Source organism: Calidris pugnax, unplaced genomic scaffold, assembly GCF_001431845.1.
Source record: "Calidris pugnax isolate Ruff unplaced genomic scaffold, ASM143184v1 scaffold32, whole genome shotgun sequence".
In the NCBI taxonomy this organism is placed as follows: domain Eukaryota; kingdom Metazoa; phylum Chordata; class Aves; order Charadriiformes; family Scolopacidae; genus Calidris; species Calidris pugnax.
The window spans coordinates 406,977-431,572 of NW_015090783.1; the positions used below are offsets into that span (position 1 = coordinate 406,977).

At 36.7% G+C, this 24,596-nt stretch overlaps 1 protein-coding gene across 2 annotated transcripts in view; it reads left to right on the forward strand.

The window, feature by feature from the left end:
• The window catches only part of HECTD4 (HECT domain containing E3 ubiquitin protein ligase 4), an 81,363-nt gene that overhangs the window by 19,798 nt on the left and 36,969 nt on the right, over window positions 1-24,596 (forward strand). Inside the window, exons 6-35 of one of the 2 annotated variants that reach the window (XM_014963129.1) lie at window positions 616-754; window positions 1,574-1,744; window positions 2,961-3,153; window positions 4,596-4,757; window positions 4,853-4,966; window positions 5,880-6,020; window positions 6,405-6,637; window positions 7,169-7,314; window positions 9,384-9,454; window positions 10,135-10,240; window positions 10,860-10,980; window positions 11,541-11,669; window positions 12,960-13,084; window positions 13,774-13,927; window positions 14,243-14,343; window positions 15,389-15,587; window positions 16,972-17,091; window positions 18,332-18,436; window positions 19,225-19,388; window positions 19,676-19,909; window positions 20,149-20,341; window positions 20,511-20,615; window positions 20,700-20,788; window positions 21,384-21,559; window positions 22,007-22,142; window positions 22,274-22,415; window positions 22,502-22,668; window positions 23,194-23,340; window positions 23,646-23,830; window positions 24,370-24,523. In XM_014963129.1, the coding sequence (XP_014818615.1) occupies window positions 616-754; window positions 1,574-1,744; window positions 2,961-3,153; window positions 4,596-4,757; window positions 4,853-4,966; window positions 5,880-6,020; window positions 6,405-6,637; window positions 7,169-7,314; window positions 9,384-9,454; window positions 10,135-10,240; window positions 10,860-10,980; window positions 11,541-11,669; window positions 12,960-13,084; window positions 13,774-13,927; window positions 14,243-14,343; window positions 15,389-15,587; window positions 16,972-17,091; window positions 18,332-18,436; window positions 19,225-19,388; window positions 19,676-19,909; window positions 20,149-20,341; window positions 20,511-20,615; window positions 20,700-20,788; window positions 21,384-21,559; window positions 22,007-22,142; window positions 22,274-22,415; window positions 22,502-22,668; window positions 23,194-23,340; window positions 23,646-23,830; window positions 24,370-24,523 (4,422 nt within the window). The remainder of the gene's footprint in view (window positions 1-615; window positions 755-1,573; window positions 1,745-2,960; window positions 3,154-4,595; window positions 4,758-4,852; window positions 4,967-5,879; window positions 6,021-6,404; window positions 6,638-7,168; window positions 7,315-9,383; window positions 9,455-10,134; window positions 10,241-10,859; window positions 10,981-11,540; window positions 11,670-12,959; window positions 13,085-13,773; window positions 13,928-14,242; window positions 14,344-15,388; window positions 15,588-16,971; window positions 17,092-18,331; window positions 18,437-19,224; window positions 19,389-19,675; window positions 19,910-20,148; window positions 20,342-20,510; window positions 20,616-20,699; window positions 20,789-21,383; window positions 21,560-22,006; window positions 22,143-22,273; window positions 22,416-22,501; window positions 22,669-23,193; window positions 23,341-23,645; window positions 23,831-24,369; window positions 24,524-24,596) is intronic. The other variant, XM_014963138.1, reaches the window with a different exon arrangement.

The following is a 24,596-nucleotide window of genomic DNA, read 5'->3' on the forward strand; positions in this document are numbered from 1 at the left end:
GGTTTTTGTATTCTTATCTGAAATTCTTCTTTCGTATGTTTTCTCTAAAATTGTAGAATAACTTAGGTTGAAAGAGACCTCTGGAGGCCATCAAGTCAGACCCTCTGCAAAGACCTATTAGCAGAATAACTAGTATTTTAGATTTTATTTTATTTTTTTAATGTATAGTAAGTTGGCTTACTCTTAGAGAAATATACTATAGACTAGTTTCATGACCTTGTACTTTTAGTTGTACAGTTGCTGGATTTGTACGTATTTGTTTTCTAATTATGTCGTTCATTATATAAATGAGTGCAGATGTGACTCACTGTACCTTCTATACTTATAGTTGTACAATTGCTGGATTTGTATATATTTGTTTTCTAATTATGTCATTCATTATATAAATGATGAGTGCAGATGTGACTCACTGTACCTTCTTGCTTCTTTATTGCTTGGAAGTCAGGAGGCTTGTTATGCTTAAAGCATTTTACAATGGAAATTGCTGCCTTACGCTGACTTGAATTTTAGTTCAGTCAAAGTTCAAGAATGTGGTTGTGAGTTGTTCTCAGATAAACAAAAAATAGCGCAGAGTTTTAAAGAGTTTTAATATACTTTTTTTTTTTTGTTTGCCAGAGGTTTTGTGTACTGCCGTAATGAGGAGCTGGAGGCTGGCTGGGTTGCTTTTGGCAACGGCAAACTTCTCCATCGGCCCGTCTCTTTTGATAATAAGCCTCACTCCCTTTTCCAGGTTGTGGATCAGCATACCCTTCAGGTAAAAGGAACAGCTACCATGTTCATTGCATTCTTAATTAATCTCAATCATTTCTAGCTTTAATTAGTTTTGTCCTTGAAGTTTCTTCTTACTTCATGAAACTGCCTTGCATGTGTATCTATGTGTTTATACCTGAATATATGCATATACGGACTTATACTGTACTGTATTATGAAGTATTGTAAGGATTAGACTACAGTGAAGTCACATTATAAAACAATCAAACAGTAGCTAAATGCACTTTGACTTAAACTGAAAACATAATTTTCCTGAACAGCTCATTATTCTACTGTAACAAAATTCAGGTATTGTTCCTGATCATGTTTTGTGGATAAACAACTGTCATCCTTTATAAAAATTGATAGTTTGATTACTTTGGGTTTTTTCCTCTCATGGTTTTATGGTTCGATATTTCCTTTTCTGAAGCTGAGACTGTTTGGATTCTCCTTTTTTTCCAAAGTTTCAAGTACTGTTTCAGAGAAGTTGCAGAAAGTACATAGCTCTTTAGCGTGTATATTTTCCTTATGGTACTGTGGGTATGCTCTCAATCATTAGAAAGGAGAAGATCCTTTTATTTTTAGATATGTTAAATTTTTAGATAGATATACGCTGTTTTATATGCAGTAGGTCCATTTGGCAAACATTATAGAATACCTCTTCATAACAAATAAATGTAGTAGTACTATTACCTTCAATAATAAGCCTCTTATGGGCTAACTGCACTTATCTTGACTTATTTATTTATTTTTAAGTACACTCTTAATACTCCTAAGAACAGACTTAAAAATAAGAAATGTTAAGATGCTCTCTTTCTCGTAGGTCTGTCAGATAATCCCAATGCCGGTAAATCACTTCCCGGTTGGCAGTACGATGACTACCGTGCATCTTTCTTCAGATGGTACATATTTCTACTGGATTTGGTCTCCTGCCAGCCTCAACGAAAAAACACCAAAAGGCCACTCTGTTTTTATGGATATTTTTGAACTTATAGTAAGCAAATTATGTTTTCTCTATAACTGGAGTTGATAGCATGACTACTGCTTAATTAAATATCAGCATCAAATCAATATATTAGGTTTGAGTATTGATGTGTGTAATCTGAATAGCTGTTTGTAATGTATTTATGAATTAACTTTTAACAGAAGGTGTATTGTTCAACTCTATCTTCAGAGGATGTATGACTATCATACTTCAGCAGTATGAATTGTCTTGTAACATAAAACATTTTATTTTAATTAGCAATTAAGCTTTATGCTGGGTCAGTAACTCAGTGTATTAGAATTTAAAGCATTGTTTACTGTGGATCTGCTTTATTGTGTTAAAAACCAATCAGGTCCCACAAGCTACAAATGCAATTGTTTTGTCTACAGTGCATTTTATAGCCTAAAATGCTATATGTTGAATGACAATCGTTGCTTTTAGTGTAAAAACAAATGCGTTTCAAAACAGTAAGTCTAGAGAAATGTCTCAGTAGTTTGTGTGTATATACATATAGATGCTTGCATTTGTATATGCATGTGTGTATTTTAATTTAACAGTAACGCAGCTCAGTCTGAAATTTTATTCATTTATATAGCAGAGCTTACAGCAATTCATAGACCTCTAGTATTGATAATTGAAATTGGACGAGGATTTAGCTTTGGGTGCAATGGCTGTGGATCTGCTCAGCAGCTGCTGTAGAGCAGCTGGACTTAGTGGGATGATGGAGCTGGAAGTGGTAGGCTATAGTAGTGCAACTTATGGAAAATGCCTAAGGCTGTAAATCAGACCTTCTCTTCGTTAGGAGGTGCATTCTTTAATAGTATATTCCCTGAAGATTCCAATCTAAGAAAAATCATAGCATCCCCTTTTTGCTGGCAAATGATTTAAAGGCCTCTTTTTACAAAACTTGCTAGTGAAACATCATTAAGAATACAGAGAGGTTAAATATTAAGTACAGTTCCATAAATAAGATTATGACAAGCAGTTCTGTCTTTGAGGACAGACAAAATAGAAGATATTATATTGAACCACAAAGTCACAAACAAAATAAATACTGATCTGTCTAGCTTTTATAAGACTATTTTTTGTGAGAAATTTTGCCAGCAGGGTTTGTTTGTATCCTATTTGGTGTATTGTATTGTTCAGTTTTAGTGTCAATTAAGGTAATCTGTCTCCTACGGATTTCAATATCTAAAAGTACTTTTTTTCCCCTCCGTTTTAATAGGTTGAAAACGGTGTATGTATAGCAAATCCTCTACAGGAACGAATTATATTAATGAGAAAAGAGGGTGAATCTGCCAAGAGTATAAACGAGATGCTTCTGAGTAGGCTGTCGAGGTACAGAGCCTCCCCGTCAGCAACACTGGCTGCTCTCACTGGCTCTACAATCTCCAATACACTGAAAGAGGACCAAGCAGGTCAGAAGAAGTTTTACTGATTCCCATTAATTTCTCATGTTTTGTTTCTTAACACATATTCTACTGGTTTTAGTAATTGCTAACCTCTTAGGACATGTAAAAAAAAAAAAGGTGGTTTTTTTCCCCCCCCCAAAATATATGCAGCTTTTGCTTAATGTTTGAATTAAGAGTTCCTTTGCTGAATTAGGCATTGATAATGAGAAAAGTTTAAGAATGAAAACCAGGAATAATACTTGTAGCATCCATTTTTTCCCCCATGTATTCAATTATAGCACTGCATTATGCCACATTTGATCAAACTGATAATTGTGTTTATCTGCTGGTAGTTCAGCTGGGCTTCTAACCATTATGTAAAAACGGACTGCAGTTTAGACAGTGAAACTATTGTTTCACAATTAAGTTGAATATTATAAATTGGAGATAATTCTGCTTTTATTGCGGTAATTTGAACAATATTTGGGTATTCTTCCATGGGCGTGCTGAAACTATCCAAGTTAGGGAACTGTGAATGGACAGCATTGATGGCTTTCAGGATGGTGTGGGGCTTTATAAGGCTTGTCTTAAGATTTCATTCAGCTTCCTGGATTACTTCTCTTCTTCCTTCAAATGTACATGAGTTTCTTTCTTCAATTTTAAACAATTAAAGATATTTCCATAAAAATAAATTATACAGGAGATAAATATGCTTGCAGGAAATTGGCAAAGAGTTAGCTTGAAGAGCTATTTTAAAGGCTGTATTTTGCCAGTTAACAACCAGAGTGCTACAGAAGAAGACGATGTGGTTATTCTTGGGCAATTCTTTAGTCAGTGCTCAGCAAAGTGTTGATCAGCTGTGGCAGGAGCTAGGTCGTTATGACTGTATACGTTTCATGGGGAGCAGGAGAACTTAAAATAGTAAATGCGTAGTGAATCTCAAATGATCTCTTTATGGTAAAAGATTGTTTGGCTCTAAGATACTGCTTTCAATATGTTTATCACCATAAATTCTTAAAACAGTTTTGTTTATACTTAAATTTAGGCTCCTAATTTGCCTGGTTTGATAACTAGAGAGAGCATCTGTCATTTGTTTTAGTGGCCAGCCCAACCCAAACCACGGCACTGTCTTTAGTTTTTAAGCTGTTCTCGTTACTTAAATGACCTGTGAAACTGTATCCTTCTTGGCCAGCCCAACCCAAACCACGGCAGTGTCTTTAGTTTTTAAGCTGTTCTTGCTACTTAAATGACCTGTGAAACTGTATCCTTCTGAGGATCGATGCTGAACGTGTGCAGTTGTGAGGCCATCTTTATATACAACTTCTTAAAGCAACTTCTAAACGCTGGAAAATGCAGCTTGAATGAATTTCCACATTGATTTCTTTGAAGTCCTAAATAAAAATTTGCCATGTGTGCTGCCTGTTATGAGTTTTTAATGTTGTGTTGTATTTTTCTGTTTAACGTTTCAGCTGCAAACACTAGCTGTGGGCTGCCACTGAAAGTATTAAGAAAGACTCCAATATACACATGTGGAACGTACCTGGTGATGTTGGTCCCACCCCCAGGTGGATCAGGCAGTTCTGCCACACGCTCACTCTTTGGAGGAACAAGTGCTTTGTCGTCTTTAAAAAGTAAGTCATATATATTTGTGACAGGTTTTAAATCCCTGGGTTTCTGAAATACATTAAACTTCTCAGAAATTTATTGGAGACTTTTTTCTATGTAGTTCTTGCTTCAAGCTTGGTGTTCAATATTTCGGATGGGCAGTTCACAAGCCGAGCAGATCTCATTGATGCTGCAGGAAGTTCACTTGGACGTGGTGCTCTAGTTCCAGGACTTGGTAAGAAGTACATGTCTTCTGTAAGAATATTTCAGAACTGGACCTATCCAACCCTTAGATTTTAAATAACCTATCTGGACTTTAAATTGCAGTTGTGTTAAGCAACTCCGCAGTTGGTGGGGTTTTGTGTCTATGGTGAAATTCTGTAAATTTCACATTTTTGAAAGTTCAGAATTCCCTGAAGGAATTTCCAGTATCTTGCTCATGCAAGTCATTTGAAACATGTAGGCAAATGGGTTATTTTTGAACTTTTAATATATGGTAAATGCCTCTATCCTAGAACAGTTGTATCTATAATCCGCTCATCCCTTTCCTTTTACTGTGTTGGACCTGCTTGTGTTTGTAGCTGTAAGCTTTTTCAGGAGCTAAGTTTCTTAAGTTAAAGGGTTTTTTAACACTTGCACTGTGCAAACCATCAATTTTATTAAAGCTATTATGTTTTTACCACAAGGCCTTTCAAACAAGTTCTAAGGTGCTTAATTGACGATAGCTGTAGTAAAATAAATCTGAAACTTTTTTCCCTCCTACTTTTTCTAGAAGTTACTAGTATCTGATGCCAGACTCAACTATTTTTAGTTTAGACACTGTGGCAGCGTGTGATAAGTTTGTGGAGGTATGACATATATGATGTACTTATGCTTAGAAATAACGAACACTGGAGTATTTGCCTGAAACTGTTCCTGTTACACGTTTACTTGAAACATCGAAAGGGATGTGCATTTGCTTCATTCCTTTATTAAGAAATCTCCTTCAAGTGTTTTTCATTCCAGTGCAGTGTTACTAAATTGCTGTGATGTGACAGAGAACTTTTAAAGCAAATAACTTGGATTTATATCTACTATAAAAATATTTTACTTTGGTTTTCTAACAAACGTTCTAAAATCTGATGTGTGAAATATTTTCCTTTTCTTAGGTGCCTGTTATGATACTATGAATAACATGATATGGACGTGCTCTAATGATTATATTGATCAGTGGTGTAATCCCGGGAACCAGGCATTCCATTGTGTCTGTCAGAGACTGGGAGTGAGTCATGTCATTACAGAACCCAAAGGTGAGCTAAACATACAAGTCAGCATTTTATACAAAATGGAAGTGAAATATACGATTATCGTAGAATAAATATGCAGAAACCACCATCTGAAACTTTCTATTAAAAGTTGAGTTCATTCTTGGAAGGTTGTTTATAAATACTGGTCATGGTTTATCTTTGTTTTAAGAAAGGAAAAAGGAAAAGCAAGAAGTGTTTGGAAGTTTGCAGATTCTTGCTAACTTTAGCACATTAAAAAAGTGATGAGGGTAATTTTTTTGTTTATCATGTGGACAGGTGTCCTGAAGTTAGAGGAGATGATGTGATGATATATTGCATTTTGAAAGCAGATGTTAGTGCTCTAGTTTGTGTTTGTAGACAGCATTTGAACCACTTTTCTTCTTCTAGGGGATGCAACAACCACGAATGAGGTTATTAACCAGTTACTGCACCATGTTGGTGCCATGTGTATCCACCAACTCAACCTGCTTGCAGCCAGCAACAATCTTCCCATAACAAATTTTTTGGGCAAACAACATCCAATTGAAGCCCATCATCTCAGCAGTATTTGTGACATTATGGAGAAAGCTATGGTGAATGGAGATACTTGTATAATTCGCTGCATCCTTGTTGTCTTTCAGGTATGAGGGCATCTTAAATGTACTTCTTCACAATAAATACTGAAAAAAAAACTTGTTTTAGAATGCAGGCAACCACTTGATTAGTTTTTAGGTTTTTTTTCTTCATTGCATTTGACCAAGCAGTGGCTTTGTTGTATTTTATACAGCCATTTAGGCAACCACTGGATTAGTTTTTAGGTTTTTTTTTTCTTTGTTGCATTTGACCAAGTAGTGGCTTTGTTGTATTTTATACAGCCATTTAAGAGTCCTAGTTTAAATGTAATTGCCACCTTTATAGATCAAAATAACATCCAGAGAGTTTACTTGCTTCTTTCTTTCTTTTTTTCTTATTTTTCCTCCCAAGGGGGTGGAAAAAGAGAAAGGGCTTCTCTCTTTCCTAAAGTGCTAGCCCAAATTTTGGGAGTCCAAAGTCGCTTTCTGACTCTCAGACTTTTGTGACCTAGACAAATGGTTAGAGAAGCTGACTACAGAAAATGAGTTAAAGTGAGCAATGTTTAAGTTTTTAATATTGTTGTGTTTAATTTCTCTTAGGTGGTTTTTAAATTTTTCTTCAGCCCACAAACTGAAAGAAACAGAGATATTGTTAGAAGGTCTGGCCTACTGCTTTGGCAGTTACTGATGGCACCAAGGGATCAGATTTGCTCTGAAATTCAGAAGGAGGTTTGCCTGGCTATTAGGTGAATATCTGTATTGTCAAATTAAACTTAACGTACATTGTAGATTATTTGAAAATGTTGTTACAGGTGAACATTGTCATTGTATTCAGCAGTTTAATTTTAAATTAATACGATAAAATTTAGGTTGACATAGTATGATGAGGTTATTACAGTTTGTATCTGTGCAAGAAGGGAAATGCAAGGTGTTTGTCAAGATAACAGTGATATAACAGAGTAATTTCTTTCCATACTTCATTTGCTGCTTTTTATTGGCTTGCTTAAGGGTTTTTTAATGTTCATTGCAATACAGCTGCTAAATTCTGGCAAAGTTTTCTGCAGTTCAGTGATGGCTAGTGGGACTGCCATACTTTGCCATAAGCTAAGTTAATGTTGTCAATACTGACAATATTGAAATTCTCCTAAACAAAAGGAATGTGAGGGGAAGCAGAGTGAATAATACTTGAAGAATGCTAGAAGATTGAAGACACGGGGGAAAACACTGGCAGGGTAGTTAGAGAGTCTGGAGAAAGTCAGGTTTATGTTTAGAAAATGGGAATCTGTTTTGGTAGAAGGGTGGGCATTGTGCCTCTGGGCTGGTACAACAGGTCATCGAACACTTTAACAGGATGGTTGCTTGAGCTCCACATCATATTAGCTACTGCATCTCTTGAACCTGATGCTGTGTAATTTCCTTTCTCTGGCTTGTCAAAATAGCAGAATGACTAAGTACAGGGAAGTGAGCAAAGAGTGTGATTGTGTATCACGAAAATGAGATAATGTAAATCTCAAGGACAAGGAACGCTGTCTCAAACGTCCTAAGTACAAATATAATCTGCTTTCAAGTGGGAAGTGCTCCAAAGGTTGAGAACAAAATCTTCTGAAGATCAACCTGCATTTTTTGTGTGCGAATCACGACATTCCAAATTTCAGTGGCTTTATGCAGCTCTAAGTTAGTGAAGAAGAGTAGCGTATCTTTAGTATGATTATCTAGCATTTTCAGGTTAGTTTTTGACAAGGAACAGTGTATCCTGTCACCTGTATGCACAGCTGCTGCACTTTTCCCTTCTTTAACCCTATATCCTTCAATGACTTGTGGAAAAAAATTTCAGAGGTGGGGATTAGGTAATATCCCCTTCCTCCTGTTTTCTCATTGTGAGACTCTGATACTAATGAAAAACTCAAACTCAGCTTGCAGTGTCTGATAACTTTTCCTGATGTGTGTATCACAAGTTGGTCAGCATGAGCCAGAGGGAGGGAAGCTGCAATAATCTCTGCTCTCAGTGTGAAGCTGAAAAACACACCAGTTTTCTTTTCTGAGAGTGTTATTTAAAAAGAAAAGGGAAAAAGAGGAGGAAAAAAAAAGAAAAAGTCTGAAATAATAGTTTCAACACTGCAGACAGTCACGAAGTACTCATTTTAAGTTATTGTGATTTTCTATCTTGATGTGGTAATTCATGTAGAAAGGACAAAGTTCATCACAAGTTAGAGAGGAAAAATATCTTCACAAGGAGTATTTATGCATAGCTGTGTTGTTTCTGAAATGCTAGTTCTAGAATCTTCTGTGTAGTTTAAGCTAAGACTTCTATAAGGAGCCAGTCTTTAATAAGTATAAAACTGTAACAGTAGTGGCTACTTGATTGCTGTCTCTTGCATTTTCCATTTTTATTATCACAGAAAAGTCACGGCTATTATCCCATCACTGGAGTTCTCTAAGCCCTCATCAATTTTATTTTTTTTTCCTGACATCTGTCTGTTTCTTGAAAAAATGAGTGTTCTGTCACACATAGGAGTGATTAGTGTGGAGTTTCTTAGAGGAAAGCTCTTAAAGAAGCCTTGGTGCCTAAACAGTAAAATATACTTGATTGCAGGAGATTTCCGGAGAAAGCATCTGTATATTTTATGACCAATACAAATGTTATGTGTACAGAGGATTCCTTTCTAGGTTGGAAGAAGCTATTACATAGTCATTCTAAATGTTACATCATACACTAAGCTGAGATTCTGTCACACCATTTTTCATGTGTCCATTGAAATTATTTTGTTCACTTCTAAATGCATTTAGTAATACATGGTTTTATTTTTTTCTTTAGCTCTGGTTTAAATATACTGTATCCTGGTGAAGCAGAAATCAATAATTTATTGAAATTGGTCTTAACTGAAGGTGAGAATATCTTATTGACGTGTGAGAGTATGTTGTTTTTTTTTCTAACTGAAAACAAAAAGTGAAAATACTTCTGAACTCTGGAGGGAGAACAGTTCAGAATATTAGTCTGCTTTAAACCTTTCCTATTCTAGGAAATTCAGAACGCTTTAAATTCAGAAGCTGCCTTCTGAATGGCTGCATGGTCAAATGTATGGAAGGTGTAGGAAAGGAAAATTTGTCTCAAGCAGGCAGCTGTTAGAAATCAAAAAGGATTAAAGTTCTGTTTTGTCACTATTAATAATGTTTCTTGGCCAGGTTGTATTTTAGAACACCTAGTTAGCAGTTAGTGTAACCTGTGGCAATTACACAGTAACCAGAAGTAATTTTAGCCCTCGATGAAAGAGTAATAATCTACTTGCATTCCCGGTGAAATGGGAGCCTGGACTTAGAAGCAGCTGATTCACAGTAATTTGTTACTTCGTAGGAACGTGTTCGTGCGTCAAGGTCTTTGGAATTTAAAACAGTGCTGTGTGCAGAGTAAGTTTTAACAGTCTGTAATACCAACAGGGAATCAGGTTACACTGTCAATATAGTAATTTCTGAGAAGTAGCATGTATTAAGCAAGATATCTGAGGAAACAAAAATAAATTAATTCTGTAAAATGCTGCTTTGCAAAAGTTTTTTGCATTCCATTTTAGGAGAGAGAAATAGCGGTCTGTCTCAACTTCGTGACGTTATCCTGACCAATTTAGCTGAACAACTTCAGAACAACAGATTTGGAAGTGAAGATGATGATCATTATAGGTAAAACACAACAATATGCTCTCCTCCTCCCCACTTACATATGGTTTTGTTATTTGCTTTAGATAAACTTGCATACAATTCTGCTGAAATTGCTTGTTATCTCACTGGCAGTGTGACCTGAAATACTATCTCTGTGTCCATAGTGGGTGGAATTTCATTAGGGCAAGGGGGAGAGAGGTTTGATATTTTAGGGGAAACTTTGGAGACTTCTGTACCCAGGCTTAGTTTCGTATTCCCTGCTACTTACCATCTATATGGTAAATGTGGATGATCATTCATAAATACAAAATTGTGACATTGTTCTCTGTGTCACTATTAGGTGACTTCTCAACAGTAAAACTGTCAATCTCAAGTACCTGTTCAAGTTGAGTATTTTTTTAGGGGTCATTAGATGTCATAAATTTATATCAGCACAGCCCAGGGAGTCACTGGTGCATTGATTGTTGTCAGGCTTTTCAGACTTGGTTTTCTTTGTGTCTGAATCTCTGAAGTAGAACAGATACTTGTTTTGGGTTCCCATAGTTTGTGATACAGCTTGCAGGGACTTCTGAGGTGAGCTATACAAAATACACCATAATTAGACTATTAACATTTGACATCTTTCTTGCATTTTTTGAAGGCTAAATGATGAGCTGTTGCACTACATTCTCAAGATTGTTGTCCGAGAATCTTGTGTCTTAATCACCAAGTGCCAAACTGTATCTAAAGATGATTTTCAAAGGCTTCTTTCAACTGTGCCTGTAAGTAAAATGTACTTTGATAAAAGTATATTTGCCTTTGGCTTCTTCTCCTCCTTAAATCCAGCATCTTCACTGAGTATGTTGAGGTGGAACTTTTATAGTCGTGTGTCTTAACAAATACAGGAAAAGAATGTCTTTAGTTTATTCCGTGCAGAGAAGGAAGAAACCATTTCTTAGAGCAAAGTAAATCATACAGTAATGATAAAACAGGTGTATATGTGGATACAGCATTATCTTTTAAGAATTAGTTAGTGTTACAGTACTTGAATATTACTATAATGTTACATACTTGAATAAAATGGTGCTGCTTCTTTATATGTGTCACAAATTATTTCATAAAATTCAGTGTTTTCAACTAGTTTCTTCTCTTAAATATGTATTAACAAGCTTGTGTCAAATGAGCAAAAAAATAATTCTGTTTAAGGGAAATTATTTTTTGCTTTTGCTTGTCCTCTCCCTCAACTTTTTTCCTTTTTTACATTTCAAAGTACAAGGATTGCCTGAATCAAGGTTGACTAAAAGGGTTTAGATAATGTAAAGTGTGCTTATTTATGTTAAAGGCTGCATCTTCATGTTTGCGGTATCTGATGGCTGTACAGAACCACCTCCTCAGTAACACTATTTTGATTAAACCTGATGAAAATGATGACAGTGACAGCTCCTTGCAGGGAGAGACATTGAAGGTACAGGTAAACACCAAGTTTTATTCTAGTATGGCTCTCTACAGTCAGTGTTTCTGTGACACCTCTGCTTTCTGCAGTGCATTCTACTTATGCTGTTTTGTTGGTTCTTTTCCTCTTGGTATAGTTAAATTACTGTAGACAGTTTTTTCTTCTTCTCCAGTTAAAGTCTGCAGTTGTTCTGTGTTCAGTATTGCACCTTGGGTTCTATATTGTCAGTGAGAGCAGACACTTCCCTTCCTAGGTTCTGTTTTCAGTATTGCACCTTGGGTTCTATCTTGTCAGTGAGAGCAGACACTTCCCTTCCTAAATATACATATAATAAGATTTAAAACGTATACTAATTAATACATGCTAATAAGAAAATTCATGTGCCAGGAACCCTTTCTGGACACATTACTCTCCCACTGTCTCTTCTCCAAATCACTTAGGTGATCCTTGAAAAAATATTTTTCAGATTTAAATTGGAAAGGGTTTTCTTCTTTGCCTGACCTGGCTTCTGCTTTTTTGCAATTTTAACTTATAAAGCTTATGTAGAACCATCTACATCTGTTGACTGAAATACCGTGAATAGGATTTGTGGCAAAGAAAGTGTTAGAGGACGAGGTTTGCAGACAGTGGTTGTTTTGTTGGTATAAGGGTTATTAAAATGGTGTCATTTCATGTTACTGCTGGAATAGTCTTGAATGAACTCACAGAAGCCAGATTTGTCCTAGTGTGCAGGCTGTATTCTCATAGTGGTTTTTGTAACAGTAACAATTCCTCTATAATGGTATTGATTTCTGAATTTCTGGTATTGTTTGTTTGTTAAGCTGGTTTTGTCTGCTGCTCATTGAGACTTTGTGTGCTTGTAATCTGTTGCAGTTGAAAGTTATTTGTTCAGGCTCATTGAGTAAATGCTAAATATTGTAGTACTTTTCTTGTCTCGCTATTCACCCATGTTTTCATTGTTCAGTTTCTCTCTCTACAGTGATCCTCATACCTGCTAGGACATTCTGTCACCAATGCTGTACCTTGGCTGGCTGACAGCTCTCTCCTGTGCTGGACTTGGGGATTCCTTCCCTCTAGAAACTGGATGTGCATCCTGTAAAATATGCACCTAGTTTCTCCCAGCACTTTGGGGCTTAGCATTAATCAAATTTAAGTCTTGGATGAATCTACTGCTGCAGGCCTGCCAGGTCACATTATCATTATTTTAATTTGGAAATCCATCATTTTGTTCTGTTGTTCTTTTTTTTTTTTTTTTTTTTTTTGTGTTCTCTAAGAATTTAAGTATCCTGTAACCCTTTTTATACCTAGGAGCTGAAGACCAGCATTTTGTCTCTTGCTACACAAATTCTGACAGGATGCGATGAAGTCTTAGAAATGCTGCAACAAGTCACTACAGCACTAATTAACAGTGACATTTCTGATAGAGAGCAAAGGTAAGACAAGCAGTAGTATGCTGACTTGAAAACACTAATCTGTTGCCTTTTTGTTGCTTCTTGTCCAAGTCCAGTTACCACTACTTATTCTTTTTAACTTCATGCTTGAGCTTTGCATGGGATGTAAACAAAAAGCTGTGAATCTTTTCTCTCATTAAACAAATACCTCCCTCTCCCAGTTGTGTTTGGGGTTCTATCTGTGCCTGCAAGATTAGTTTTGTTTATTGACAATACACAGTTCCTTCGGGATATTTTCAGATGGCCTTCACGCTCAAATGTATTTCTGTAGGTAGAGATTCTTTTGAAATACTTTGAGCTATGTGTGCTAGGAGCCTGATACACATCCTGAACAAATACATTCATGTTTGATGCACACTTTAATCCTGTGCTCATGGGAGCTTATAATTTTTTTTAAGTAATTACTGAACTCTTGATTTACTGCCTTGTCTATCATTGTTTAATGAGAATTGACAGGAAATACTAGGATACTAACGCTTTGGAGAAATTGTAATATTTTCAGGATGGTAGGATTGGCTGGTTTCCTTTTTTAAATATAATGGAAGTGTTCACTGCTAAATTTTGAATTGCTTATTTATGCAGTCTTTTACAAGATTAAACAGATGACTAAAAATAGTAGTGATACTCTCTGAAAATAGTTGTTACTTTGTAAACCTTGACTCTCCTTACAGATTAAAAGGCCTGGAGCAAATTACGAAGGCTACTATGCTTGGTCATCTGCTTCCTGTCCTACTGACATCTCTGATGCATCCAAATTTGCAAACTCTAACTATGGCTGATGCCTTGATGCCTCAGCTTGTGCAGCTGGTTCTTTACACAAGTCAGGTACGGTCTTTGTGTTTGTCAGCAGTTGTCTACAAAGCAAAAAAGATGTGGTGTGCATGTTCTAACAGGCTTGGTCAACTTTGATCTTGGTCAGCTTTCTGCAGTGAGTGATCCACAGGTCATAGTTTAAGAATTGCTCAACAGCTACAACAGCTGATAAGGCTGAGTATTAAACTTGGCATGGTACAGCAACTGCTAAGTCGTGATTTATTGTCAATGACAACATACAGTGTGATTGTTAATATAGCTCAATAACGAGGTCTTAAAATGATTTACTGTTCTCATGTTTCTAATGCTGGTTATTTTGTGCCACAGACTGCTCTGCTGCTTAAAACTCAGTCTCCAGTTTTCTCAGAACTGAACAGTTCCCCCAGTGGGGCATCAGAGCAGAAAGGGAAGCTGTTACCTGATGAGAGGTGATTTTCTTTACATTTGGGTCTTTTCAGGGGATAAAATATCTTAACTGTAATGTTCAACTGTCTTAGAGATAGATAAGGCTTTACAAAAGGCAATTAGTTGCAAAATTTTTGTGCATATAAAAATGAAATGATTACTATATTCAGGTTGGTTGCACAGGGTATGGTTTGTTTGTTCTCTTTTCCCTTGCCTCAAGCATTAGAAATTGATTCTAAATGTTCCTCTTACAATAAATTAGGCTAAGGAAGACCGTCATGAGTTAATTGCTTTGGCAGCATGAGATACGGTCTTAAAACCGTTGGAAAGATACTGTTTCATTTACATATAGATATGTAATGATTTTTTAAATCCTGCATTTATATCTTGTGTCTCAGCTGAAAGTTATACAGTTTCTGCTTAGAAACAGAAGCACAGCTAAACTAAATAAAAAATGCCTATCGTAGCTATTTGCTGTTTAATTGTTTAATTTGCTGTTTAATTTGTAGTGTTAAACAACTTGTGATAACGAGTAATATACTGTGTTAAAAATCTGAAGAATGCAGAATTTGTAGTGTTAAACAACTTGAGATAACAAGTAATATACTGTGTTAAAAATCTGAAGAATGTATTTTCAGTCTTCCTCCAAATTATAAGCTTTGGTGAAATATTAGGCATATTGTTTTATGACAGCATAATAGTTTTGGATGCTCTCCAAGGAGGGAAGTTTATTTTATACTACCAGTCATGTGTTAGAATCCATATATAGTACTATTTACCTTTTTATGGTGGTACTTAGCTTGTTTACCATCATCTGGAAAAAGGGAAGCACAGGGAAAAATTCAGATTTTACAGGTTAGAGATTGGTAGTTATTTCTACACAGTTTATGCTGTTGAAGTTCTACATGTTCCCTCAGTGCAGTTATGCCTAAAAGGGGGAGTCAGTACTTTGTGTCATATGTATCAATGCTGAGAGGTGATTTTAAGTCCTTCATAGTTTGATGTGTGAATATATAGTAGAAATATGTGTGTTGAGTTTTAGGACTATTCTTTCACTTTAAATTTCAGAATGCTGGAAGAGAAAGAAGAACCAGGTTTTCTTACTGGTTTAAAGATCCCTGCTCCCTGGGCTGCTGGGAAGACTGTAGAAACAGTTCACCCCGTCAGGGATAACTATAAATTTAAAGAAACTGTACATATTCCAGGAGCCCGCTGTTTATATCTTAGATTTGACAACAGATGTTCTTCACAATATGATTACGATAAGGTAAGCAAGGGCCAATTCAGAAATTCTTTCTTTTGTATATAGTTCCATCAGCAGCACTTCCCATTTTCATCTTTTCTGCCCCTTGTCTTTCATGACCCCTTGTTTCCAGTGATCAGGGTAATGCAGGAGGTTTTTAATGATAGGAGCTTATTAGTGTACACTGTAATGTCACAGTCCACTTCAAGGCTGTAAAGTGCAGGGATGCAGAGAGGTTATTTCATGTGTGGCACAAGTGTGAATAACTTTTGAAAAGAATTCTTGAGTTTCATCTTCTGTTACATGTATGTTTAACATAACATGTACAAAGAATTATATGTGGAAAGGCAGGAAGATGAAAATAAGTGGTTCATGTTTAATTTCTATTATTCTTGAAGAAACAATCGAAAAAGGATGCTTAATCCAATGCTTAATTCTTCTGTATTGTGTCAGAGCATAATATCTAGTGATTGTTTCAATGTTTAAAATCTATCAGTTATGAGGATCTTCTGTTAAGAGTGAGGCTCTGTAATTAGGAAGTTTCCTGAAAAGATGTCAGAAGTAGTGGTAGTTATGAAATAGGAGAAATATAGTAGGCCCCAGAGGTGTGTGGGAGTTTGTTTTGTTGGGGGTTTTTTGTTGTATTTTTTTCTCCCCCTCAGATACTCATAACAACTCTTCCATTTTTATTTTTTTTAATAGTTCATATCATGATTGCTTGGATCAGCACAGTTTATTTAAATCAGGCAGAACTGAAAGGGTTACTTTTTCCTTCCAATGATAAATGGCTTGTTTACGTGGATTAACATGAGCAAAGATTTTCAATTTCAAGAGCACAGTTAATAACACTTACTTTGGATAATCAGGGAGCTACTTGTGCTCCTTACTAATTGTTGCCATATGTTCCTCACCATAGAGCAAGTCCTGTGATGCTCACTCCTGCTAGTTATTTATAAGTGTCTTTTAATATTAGTATCACCCATTACTGGTTAAACTCCTTCAGAAAACTTCGAGCCTTGTCATCTTCCTAGAGAAGTCACTGACAAATCATTAACTTCGATGAGAGCAGGAGTGATCCAGTTATTAGTAGAGACAGTATGTTCTATTAGCTCCACGTGAGGACTGGAAGTTAGGATCTCTCCTGACTTTTGCTCCCGGTTCTGTTGCTGACTTGCTGTGTGACCTTGGGGGCAAGTCACTCAATTTCCTCTCTGCCTCAGTTTCCCCATCTGTAAAATGGGGATAATAATACTTGCCTGCTCACCTCACAGGGCTGTTGTGAGGATTTGTTAATGTTGATAAAGCGCTTTGAAAATATAAAGCGCGGTGTAAGTGCTAAGTATTATTATTATTATTAGATTTTCTTGTTTTTCTCTTACAGTCTAACAGTGTATTTTATGTTTTGAAGTTGGTGATCTATGCTGGTCCTAACACAAACAGTAGGAAGGTTGCTGAGTATGGAGGCAATACACTGGGATATGGCAGCCGTAGTGTCTTAGGAACTGGTTGGCCGAAAGACTTAGTAAAGGTACAGTATTATAATCCAACAATATTTCACATAGAAAAATCCCCCTTGGAAACCATGTCGAGTCCATTTGAACCCTTATAGCAATGAAGTCCAAGCTTTTAAGTGTACAGTTATCCATGATTCATAAGTGGGCTGTTATGTCCTTGGGGGATAACTTTAAACTCAACTGTATGTTGTGTGTGATGCTTCTCTTCGATCTTACCTTGTTTTGTTATGTCTTACTGGAATTTCTTATCAGTGTGTTTCAGTCCCGGAGTCTCTAATGGCACTGCTGGTCTCATAAGCATATCTTCCTGGGAGAAATTCTTGCACAGTCTGAGGCTGTGCATATTTTATTAAGGTTCATGGTCATGACTGCATTTTTTTAATACTAGCCCACAAATACAACAAGTAGTAAAAGTAGCAAGTTTCCAACCATTTGTGTCGGGCTTCAAAATTACATTGGATGCTGTTGACAGTAAAGCTAAGACAGAAAAATCCCTCAAACTTCTTGAAACATCATTATTTTAAGAATTTTATAGTATGTTCCCTCACATTGCATGCAGTATGATTATTTTTTTTTCTTACAAGTTTGTGCTGCTATACTATGCCACACTAAAACTGGGCTTATAACAAAAGAATTTCAAAAAGGAAAACAAGAAGTAATAAACGGGAAAGCCATTTCAGACAAGCGCTCCATTGTTCATAATTAATGGAATTTCATTGATTTTTCAGACATAGATTTTTATACTGGTCAGACAAGCGCTCCTTAATTAATGGAATTTGATTGATTTTTCAGACATAGATTTTTATACTGCTCTTTCAGCAAAATCTTCTATTAATGTGTTGACATTCCTCTCCTTTAAGAGCTTGTCTGTCTTCCGTGAGGAAGAGAACTGTTGATTTTTGCATGGTTTCTTGCAGACAAACAATGAAAACATTTTGATGAAAATCAAGGCCAAGTAACACAGACTGATAAATTCTACTTTTGATTCTACAACTACGGTGGTTTGTTTTGTTTTACTGTAGTTAGCCAGCAGCAAAATTAAAATCAAATTGTCCGCTAAAAGATATCCTTACAAAAAGGGAAGAATCTTAAATCAAAATATATAACCGGAGATAAAAATAATACTTAAATAACTGTCATTAAAAACATTAATCCATAAAATAAGCCACTTTAATGAAAAGCCTGTTTGTTTGCCTCAATTCTTAAATGTATCTTCTTTGTTTTTTTCCCCCTCCTCTCCATCAAAATTTTAAGGTGGAAGGAGATACAGTCACCTTCTCCTTTGAAATGCGGAGTGGGCGTGAGCACAACACTCCAGACAAAGCCATGTGGGGCTTTGCTTGCACTGTCCGAGCACAGGTACTCAAACACGACAGATTCCATGGCGTAGGTTCAGCTTCAGATCAAATGGAAATGTACTCCAAAGTTGGACGTTGACGTTTGAAATTTAAAACAGTAATAGCTTGCTTATTTTGGCAATAAAACAATTGGTCCTTTTACGGTGGAAAGGACCTAAGTTTTAGACGTTTGGCTTCCTTAGCTGGAGATACCCTGTGGCATGGTCTGTACCTTGCTTAGGGTTTTATGGAGATAGATATTACCAAATATATCTTACCTATCTCTTGTCGTTGGCACTGGGCTTGGATGAAGTCGCTTTAATGTCTCTTGCTGCTTGTAGATCAGGATAGCTTTGAAGAGATGGGTTATCCTTAACAAACTGGAAATCAGAGATTTAATTGAGGGGGTGGTGACTCCAGCCTATAAAAAAAAAAAGAGAGGGGAGGGACGCTGGGGTCAGACAAAAGGAAACTTAAATCCCACTACCAGGAAGCTAGAGCTAGGTCTGTGAGATGACAGATCTGCAGGCCAGAAAATGACTGAACCAAAAATAACTTCACCTTTTCTTTTCTTTCTTGGTTCAGGATAATAATGCTTAAATCCTTTGTTTCTTGTCTTGAGTTGTACTTATATATTGCTTTAAATTCTTAAAGCATTTTTTCAACATACATCTGTGTAAGAGACGTGAGAGCTATATATATCTTTATATATAAGATTATATATAAAAATATAAAATCTCTTATCTTGAAATATATTGGGGAAGGAGTTCATGGTTGTTTGAGTGCAACTTATCACTATTCCTACTACAGGAGTCTTCAGAGGACGTGTCAGGAGGTTTGCCATTCTTAGTTGACCTGGCACTTGGCCTCTCTGTGTTAGCTTGTTCTATGCTGCGAATATTATACAATGGACCAGAAATTACCAAAGATGAAGAAACCTGTCAAGAGCTCTTAAGATCTAAACTATTACAAAGGTAAAAAACAGCATTAATCTAAGTTTCTATGTGGGTTTTCTTCTGAGGGGAGGTGACTTGAGTAGTTGTGCTCGAGTCTATTTTAAGGTGATTGTTTTCAGAGTAAGTGGAGGAGGTTTGGACTATGTATGCTTGGTACCAGACACTCTTAAAGGCTGCAATTAATATGTTAATATGTACTCTGTCCTTGTAATGTGTTGTTGACTAACATGTCTTTCTGAATGAGGGAGAAGAGTTAGGAAAAAATAGTAATTAAAAATCCTTTTTTTTCCTTTTTATTTTTCCAGGTGCCAGTGGCAGGTGGAAGCAAATGGTGTAATATCTCCAGCCCTTACACCAAGTCCTTCTCCATTGCCTCTTACTATAGATGAAGATAGAGAATTTACATATCCTTCTGATGTTCTCGTGCCTCCTGTTGGACACTATTTTGATTTGCCTAGGATTAGGCTGCCTCCAGGAATCATGATAAAACTCAGGGAAATTTCTGGACGTGCTCGGCCTCAATTTAGACCCAGTATAAAGTAAGTAGTTATTGTTTTGCTCTATTTTTCTAAATTAACTTCTATTTTTTGAAAAGTTTGGTGCCAAAGTGTGTGAGCTAAAAAAGCAATGACAAAGATGCAGCATTCCTGTCATGTATGTATTTAATATTCTGTAAATACTTGTTTGTGAATGCATTATCTAGTGAATTGTAAATAGGAATTGTCAAAGTTTGTCTGTTATTCTTGTTTAATCAGTTTGGCTTTCCCTATAACCCTAGGGAAGTGATTCAGCCAGAAGTAATGGAGGAGATGGTAGTTTCATGTGTGATTAAACATTTGAATTTGGTTGACGCACTCCAGTCCCTGATAAATTTCCAGTATCAGGAAGAACATGCCGAAGAATATGATTTACTTTGTAAAATTATGGGAGAGACTTTTAAGAAGCTAAATGCCATGGAGAGACAATTGCAGGTAAAAATAAAATTACATAAAATAGAAGGCTTTCTTTGAGAATGAAGGTGTATTATCAGTGTTTCAGAAACACAAATACGAAATGTACTCAGATTTCTTCTTTTAAGATCTCATCTACTTCTTAAGATCAGCTGCAGTAAGTATTGCTTTTTTTTTTTCTTCTCTTTAGAGTGTGGCTGAGCTGGAACAGAAGTGGCAGAGTGAGGTAGATGACGCCATGCATGGGAAGCTGGAGAACAATATCCCATTCTTTTATGACTATCACTTCAATGAGGTAACTGTTGTGGCTGTTGGGGGGGCTCCTGCTTCATGCTGCTCTCTGTCAAACGCATTCTTCCTTTTCCTTCACTTTGTTTAGAGCAAGATGAAAGAACTAGAACTTCTGTGTTCAATGAAAGAAGTTTCTTTTGACGGAAGCGATCTGGAGAATGTGGTCCTGGCATTAAGGTTAGTAGCTGGCTGGGGAAGGTACCATTTAGGCAAGGTATTAAGAAACGGGGAACTTTAAGCAGCTGTGGAATTCCAGTGAGTTCCAAAAGTAGGTATGTGGGCTTAAAGTCACGGACATACTTAAAAGCTTATTGAAGTAGGCACTTGAATCTCATTGTACCCTGTGCTACTTAATGATGTGAAGCAGAAGCTGACACTAAATGTTTTGAAAACATTTTATGGCTAATTCCATTAAAGGCTGGTAGGTCTATAGAAAGAAAACAATCTTTGAGGGCAGGAACGTTCAGGTCAACTTCTAACGAGGGATGCAAATACTTTAAAACTTATTTTTCCTGTCTGTATAGAAGACCTGATTAAGTTGTTACAAACACTTGTGCTAAATATATTGATATTAGTACCTACAGCTATAAGTACTTAATAACAAATCACTTGTTTATTTCTTTAATTTTTTTCTGCTTCCTACTTTTTGGCATAGAACAGATGGATGCTGTATGCCTTCTTTAAAATAACCTTTCTCACAACAGCACTTTATTTCAGAAGGTATGAAAACATAATTGAGTTTGCTTCTTGTATTTTTCTTTCATAATCCTAGGGAGAAGTTTTTTCAAGAGGTGAATTCACTGATACAAAAGACTTCTCATCACTTATCAAAAACAAAAACATTAGTTAAGAGCTTGATGAACAGAGCTGAGCTGTTATTACACGTCACTATTGCAGCACAGTCTGGTATCACAAGAAGTATATCTGGCACCCCTGCAGAGACTCCAGGTATATATCTCATTACCAGCATTGTACTTTTGTTTTTTTTTTCTAAAGATAGAATGTATTCCTTTTCTCTTATTTTCCCTTAAAATTAAACCTTTTTTTTTTTTACTTTTTCAAATTAAATAAATTCTTTTACAGTAAATGAAACTGAGTCTTTGTTTTCTGATTGCCATAATGATGGTAACTTAACGTCCAAGTAGTAATACATGGAATTGAAACTTTAGTCTCCTGAATTATTGGAAAAAAATGCTTAACCCAATCAAAACAAAACTAACTTGAAACAATACCTGAAAACAGGAAAGTCCTCAGAATTGAGCTGCGGATTTTTTCTTAGACTGTTACATGTTTTGTAATAGCTTTCATTTGGAATGTCCACAGTGATTTTTAAAAGCAGTTTGTAAATAACCTCCTACACCAGGAGTGACATTTTCATATTGTATAATATCACAGCCTGTAAATCAGCATCTGAAACAAAAGTCATCTCTCACGCCGTCCGCCAGCCCGTCTTCCTTCGCAGTATGTCGGCACCGTCCGACCTAGAAATGATTGGCAACGAAGACATCGAGTTTACTAGATCGAGTCAAAGGTATGCAATGGTTTATTCACTGAGCTGCTTTACAGTGATGTGGCCTGTGTTGTTAAAATCATCCTAGCGCTTTGGTTTTTTTCATTGGATGAGTTTCCAGCTGCAGGTGTAATTATCCTGCCTTCTCGTAGGCGCCGCCACGTCACCAGCCACAGAAGCAGCTCTTTCACTCTTCTCCAGTCGCTGACCATTGAGGACAGCAGAGATAAACCCACGTACAGCGTCCTGCTGGGGCAGCTCTTTGCTTTCATCGGAACAAACCCCGACCAAGCGGTACGTCACTTCTATTTTCAAATTGGGACTTTCACAAAGAAGGGAGGTGCCTTGTCTCATTAACAAACCCAAACAAAATCCCCCAGGTATCCAGTAGCAGTTTCCTGCTGGCAGCTCAGACACGGTGGCGACGTGGGAACACGAGGAAGCAAGCCCTGGTGCACATGAGGGAGCTGCTGACAGCGGCGGTTCGGGTCGGTGGCGTGACACATCTTGTAGGCCCAGTGACCATGGTACTTCAGGGAGGACCCAGGTTTGTTTATTTCTCTGAAAATAATCAAATGTTCTGGTCTCTGTAGAGAAGAACTGTGAGAAGTGACTAAGTGTGAGGGCTCCAGTTTGCAGAACAAAGCTTGCAACAGCCAGTTTGGCCTTTGTAGGGTAAAATGGTAGAAACTTCTAAGAAATGCTTTTATTTGGCTGTAGATTAAATTTGCCTTCATACTGGAATGACATGTCCAAAAATATGTATGTAGGGTATCTTACTGTCCTGAATTAATTCTAAATTCATGTTCATTAGGTAGTAGATTTAGCTGATAACTAATACTGTCATCTAAATTTGATAAATATTTAGCTTGTAGTTAAACTACCATACTGTCTTGCTTACATATGTTTCATATTAAAGCATTGAGTAACTTGCACGTTTGCTTCTAAATCTTCCTTGAGTAATTCTTAATATCTGCTACTTTTTATTTTGTTTCAAAAGCTGTATTTGGAAGTTTGCTCGTTTTATTTAACATAGAAAGTCTACCATTTCAAATATCTTAACTACCAACAGAATTGAAGAGCTCACGTGTGGTGGGATGGTGGAACAAGTCCAGGAAGCTTTTGGAGAGACCATGACGTCTGTGGTCTCACTGTGTGCTCGCTACCCCATTGCTTGTGCAAACAGCATTGGCCTCTTGTGCACTATACCTTACACAAGGTATGACAGTGTTTCCTTCAGAAAGGGAAGGAGGGCATCTACAACTGTCCTTAGTAGGTTTTGCCTTAAGGAGAAGTATTAATATACTCCCTTTGTCCATAATGAGGACTATCTGAGAACATCCTGTTAAATTTTCTCAGAACGCAGAATTTCATCTGGGGAGGACAAGGGGGAGATAGAACCATCTTTCCACAAATTGGAGTAATTACTTAGTGAGTTAACAGCAAGTTGTGAATTTTCATTGTATCTGTTGTTAGCGACTTAAAAGTTACTGAAGTAAAATCTGAATTTCTCTTCCCCTACAGGAGCGAGGAGAAGTGTTTGGTACGGAGTGGCCTGGTACAACTTATGGACCGGCTTTGCAGTTTAAGCAGCCAGACAGAATCCAGTTCCAATGAAAAACAGACAAAGAAACAGAAGGTGGCCACCATGGCTTGGGCTGCCTTCCAGGTGCTAGCCAATCGCTGTGTTGAATGGGAGAAAGAAGAAGGTAGGAATGCTGCCAAATATATTTCTACTGTGTGCTTCAGAATGGCCCAAGTGCCTGAGAAGGGGTGTAAATGAATTTTAAATAGGCCATTCACTCACCGTGACTTCAGTACTGTGTGGATTCTAAAGAATACACAAATGGATACAAAAATAAGTTGATTTTCTTCTCGTTGTTTTGGTTTTTTTAATTCTATCTTTTTTTATCCTCATGGGAGTGTTTATGTTGCATATAATTTCAAGTCTACCACTTGGCTCTGTCTAGACATAACCAGAGAACACGGAGACCCTGAGTGGTCATGTAAACATTTCTCCTGTGTTGGCATTCACCCATAACATACATAAATTTACAGACGTGGCTATTGGCTAATGAGACACAGATGTTGTATCAGATTTTATTTTTAATTGAAGACATTTTATATATAAAAGTTTTTCTATAGCAAAACAAAAATTATTTTTTTTCAGCTTATGGGTAAGGAATTTGTAGATGTGTACATTCTTTTTTTGTTCCTTACAGTTGTATGTTCTTGCATTGCTTTTAAGGTGGTTCAACAGAAGCTGTTCACTCTGGTCTGGCTCGCCAGGTCTCCAGCCTTCTTACCAACCACCTCGCACGAGCTACGGAGTGTTGTGGGAATCAAGCTGCAGGAAATGATGCGCTTCAAGATGTTCTCAGTCTTCTTAATGACCTCTCAAGGTACTAGGCCTTCATCTCTGGAGTATTTTTTTTCTGTGTATGAAAGCAGATGGGGGTGAGGATTTTTTTTTAT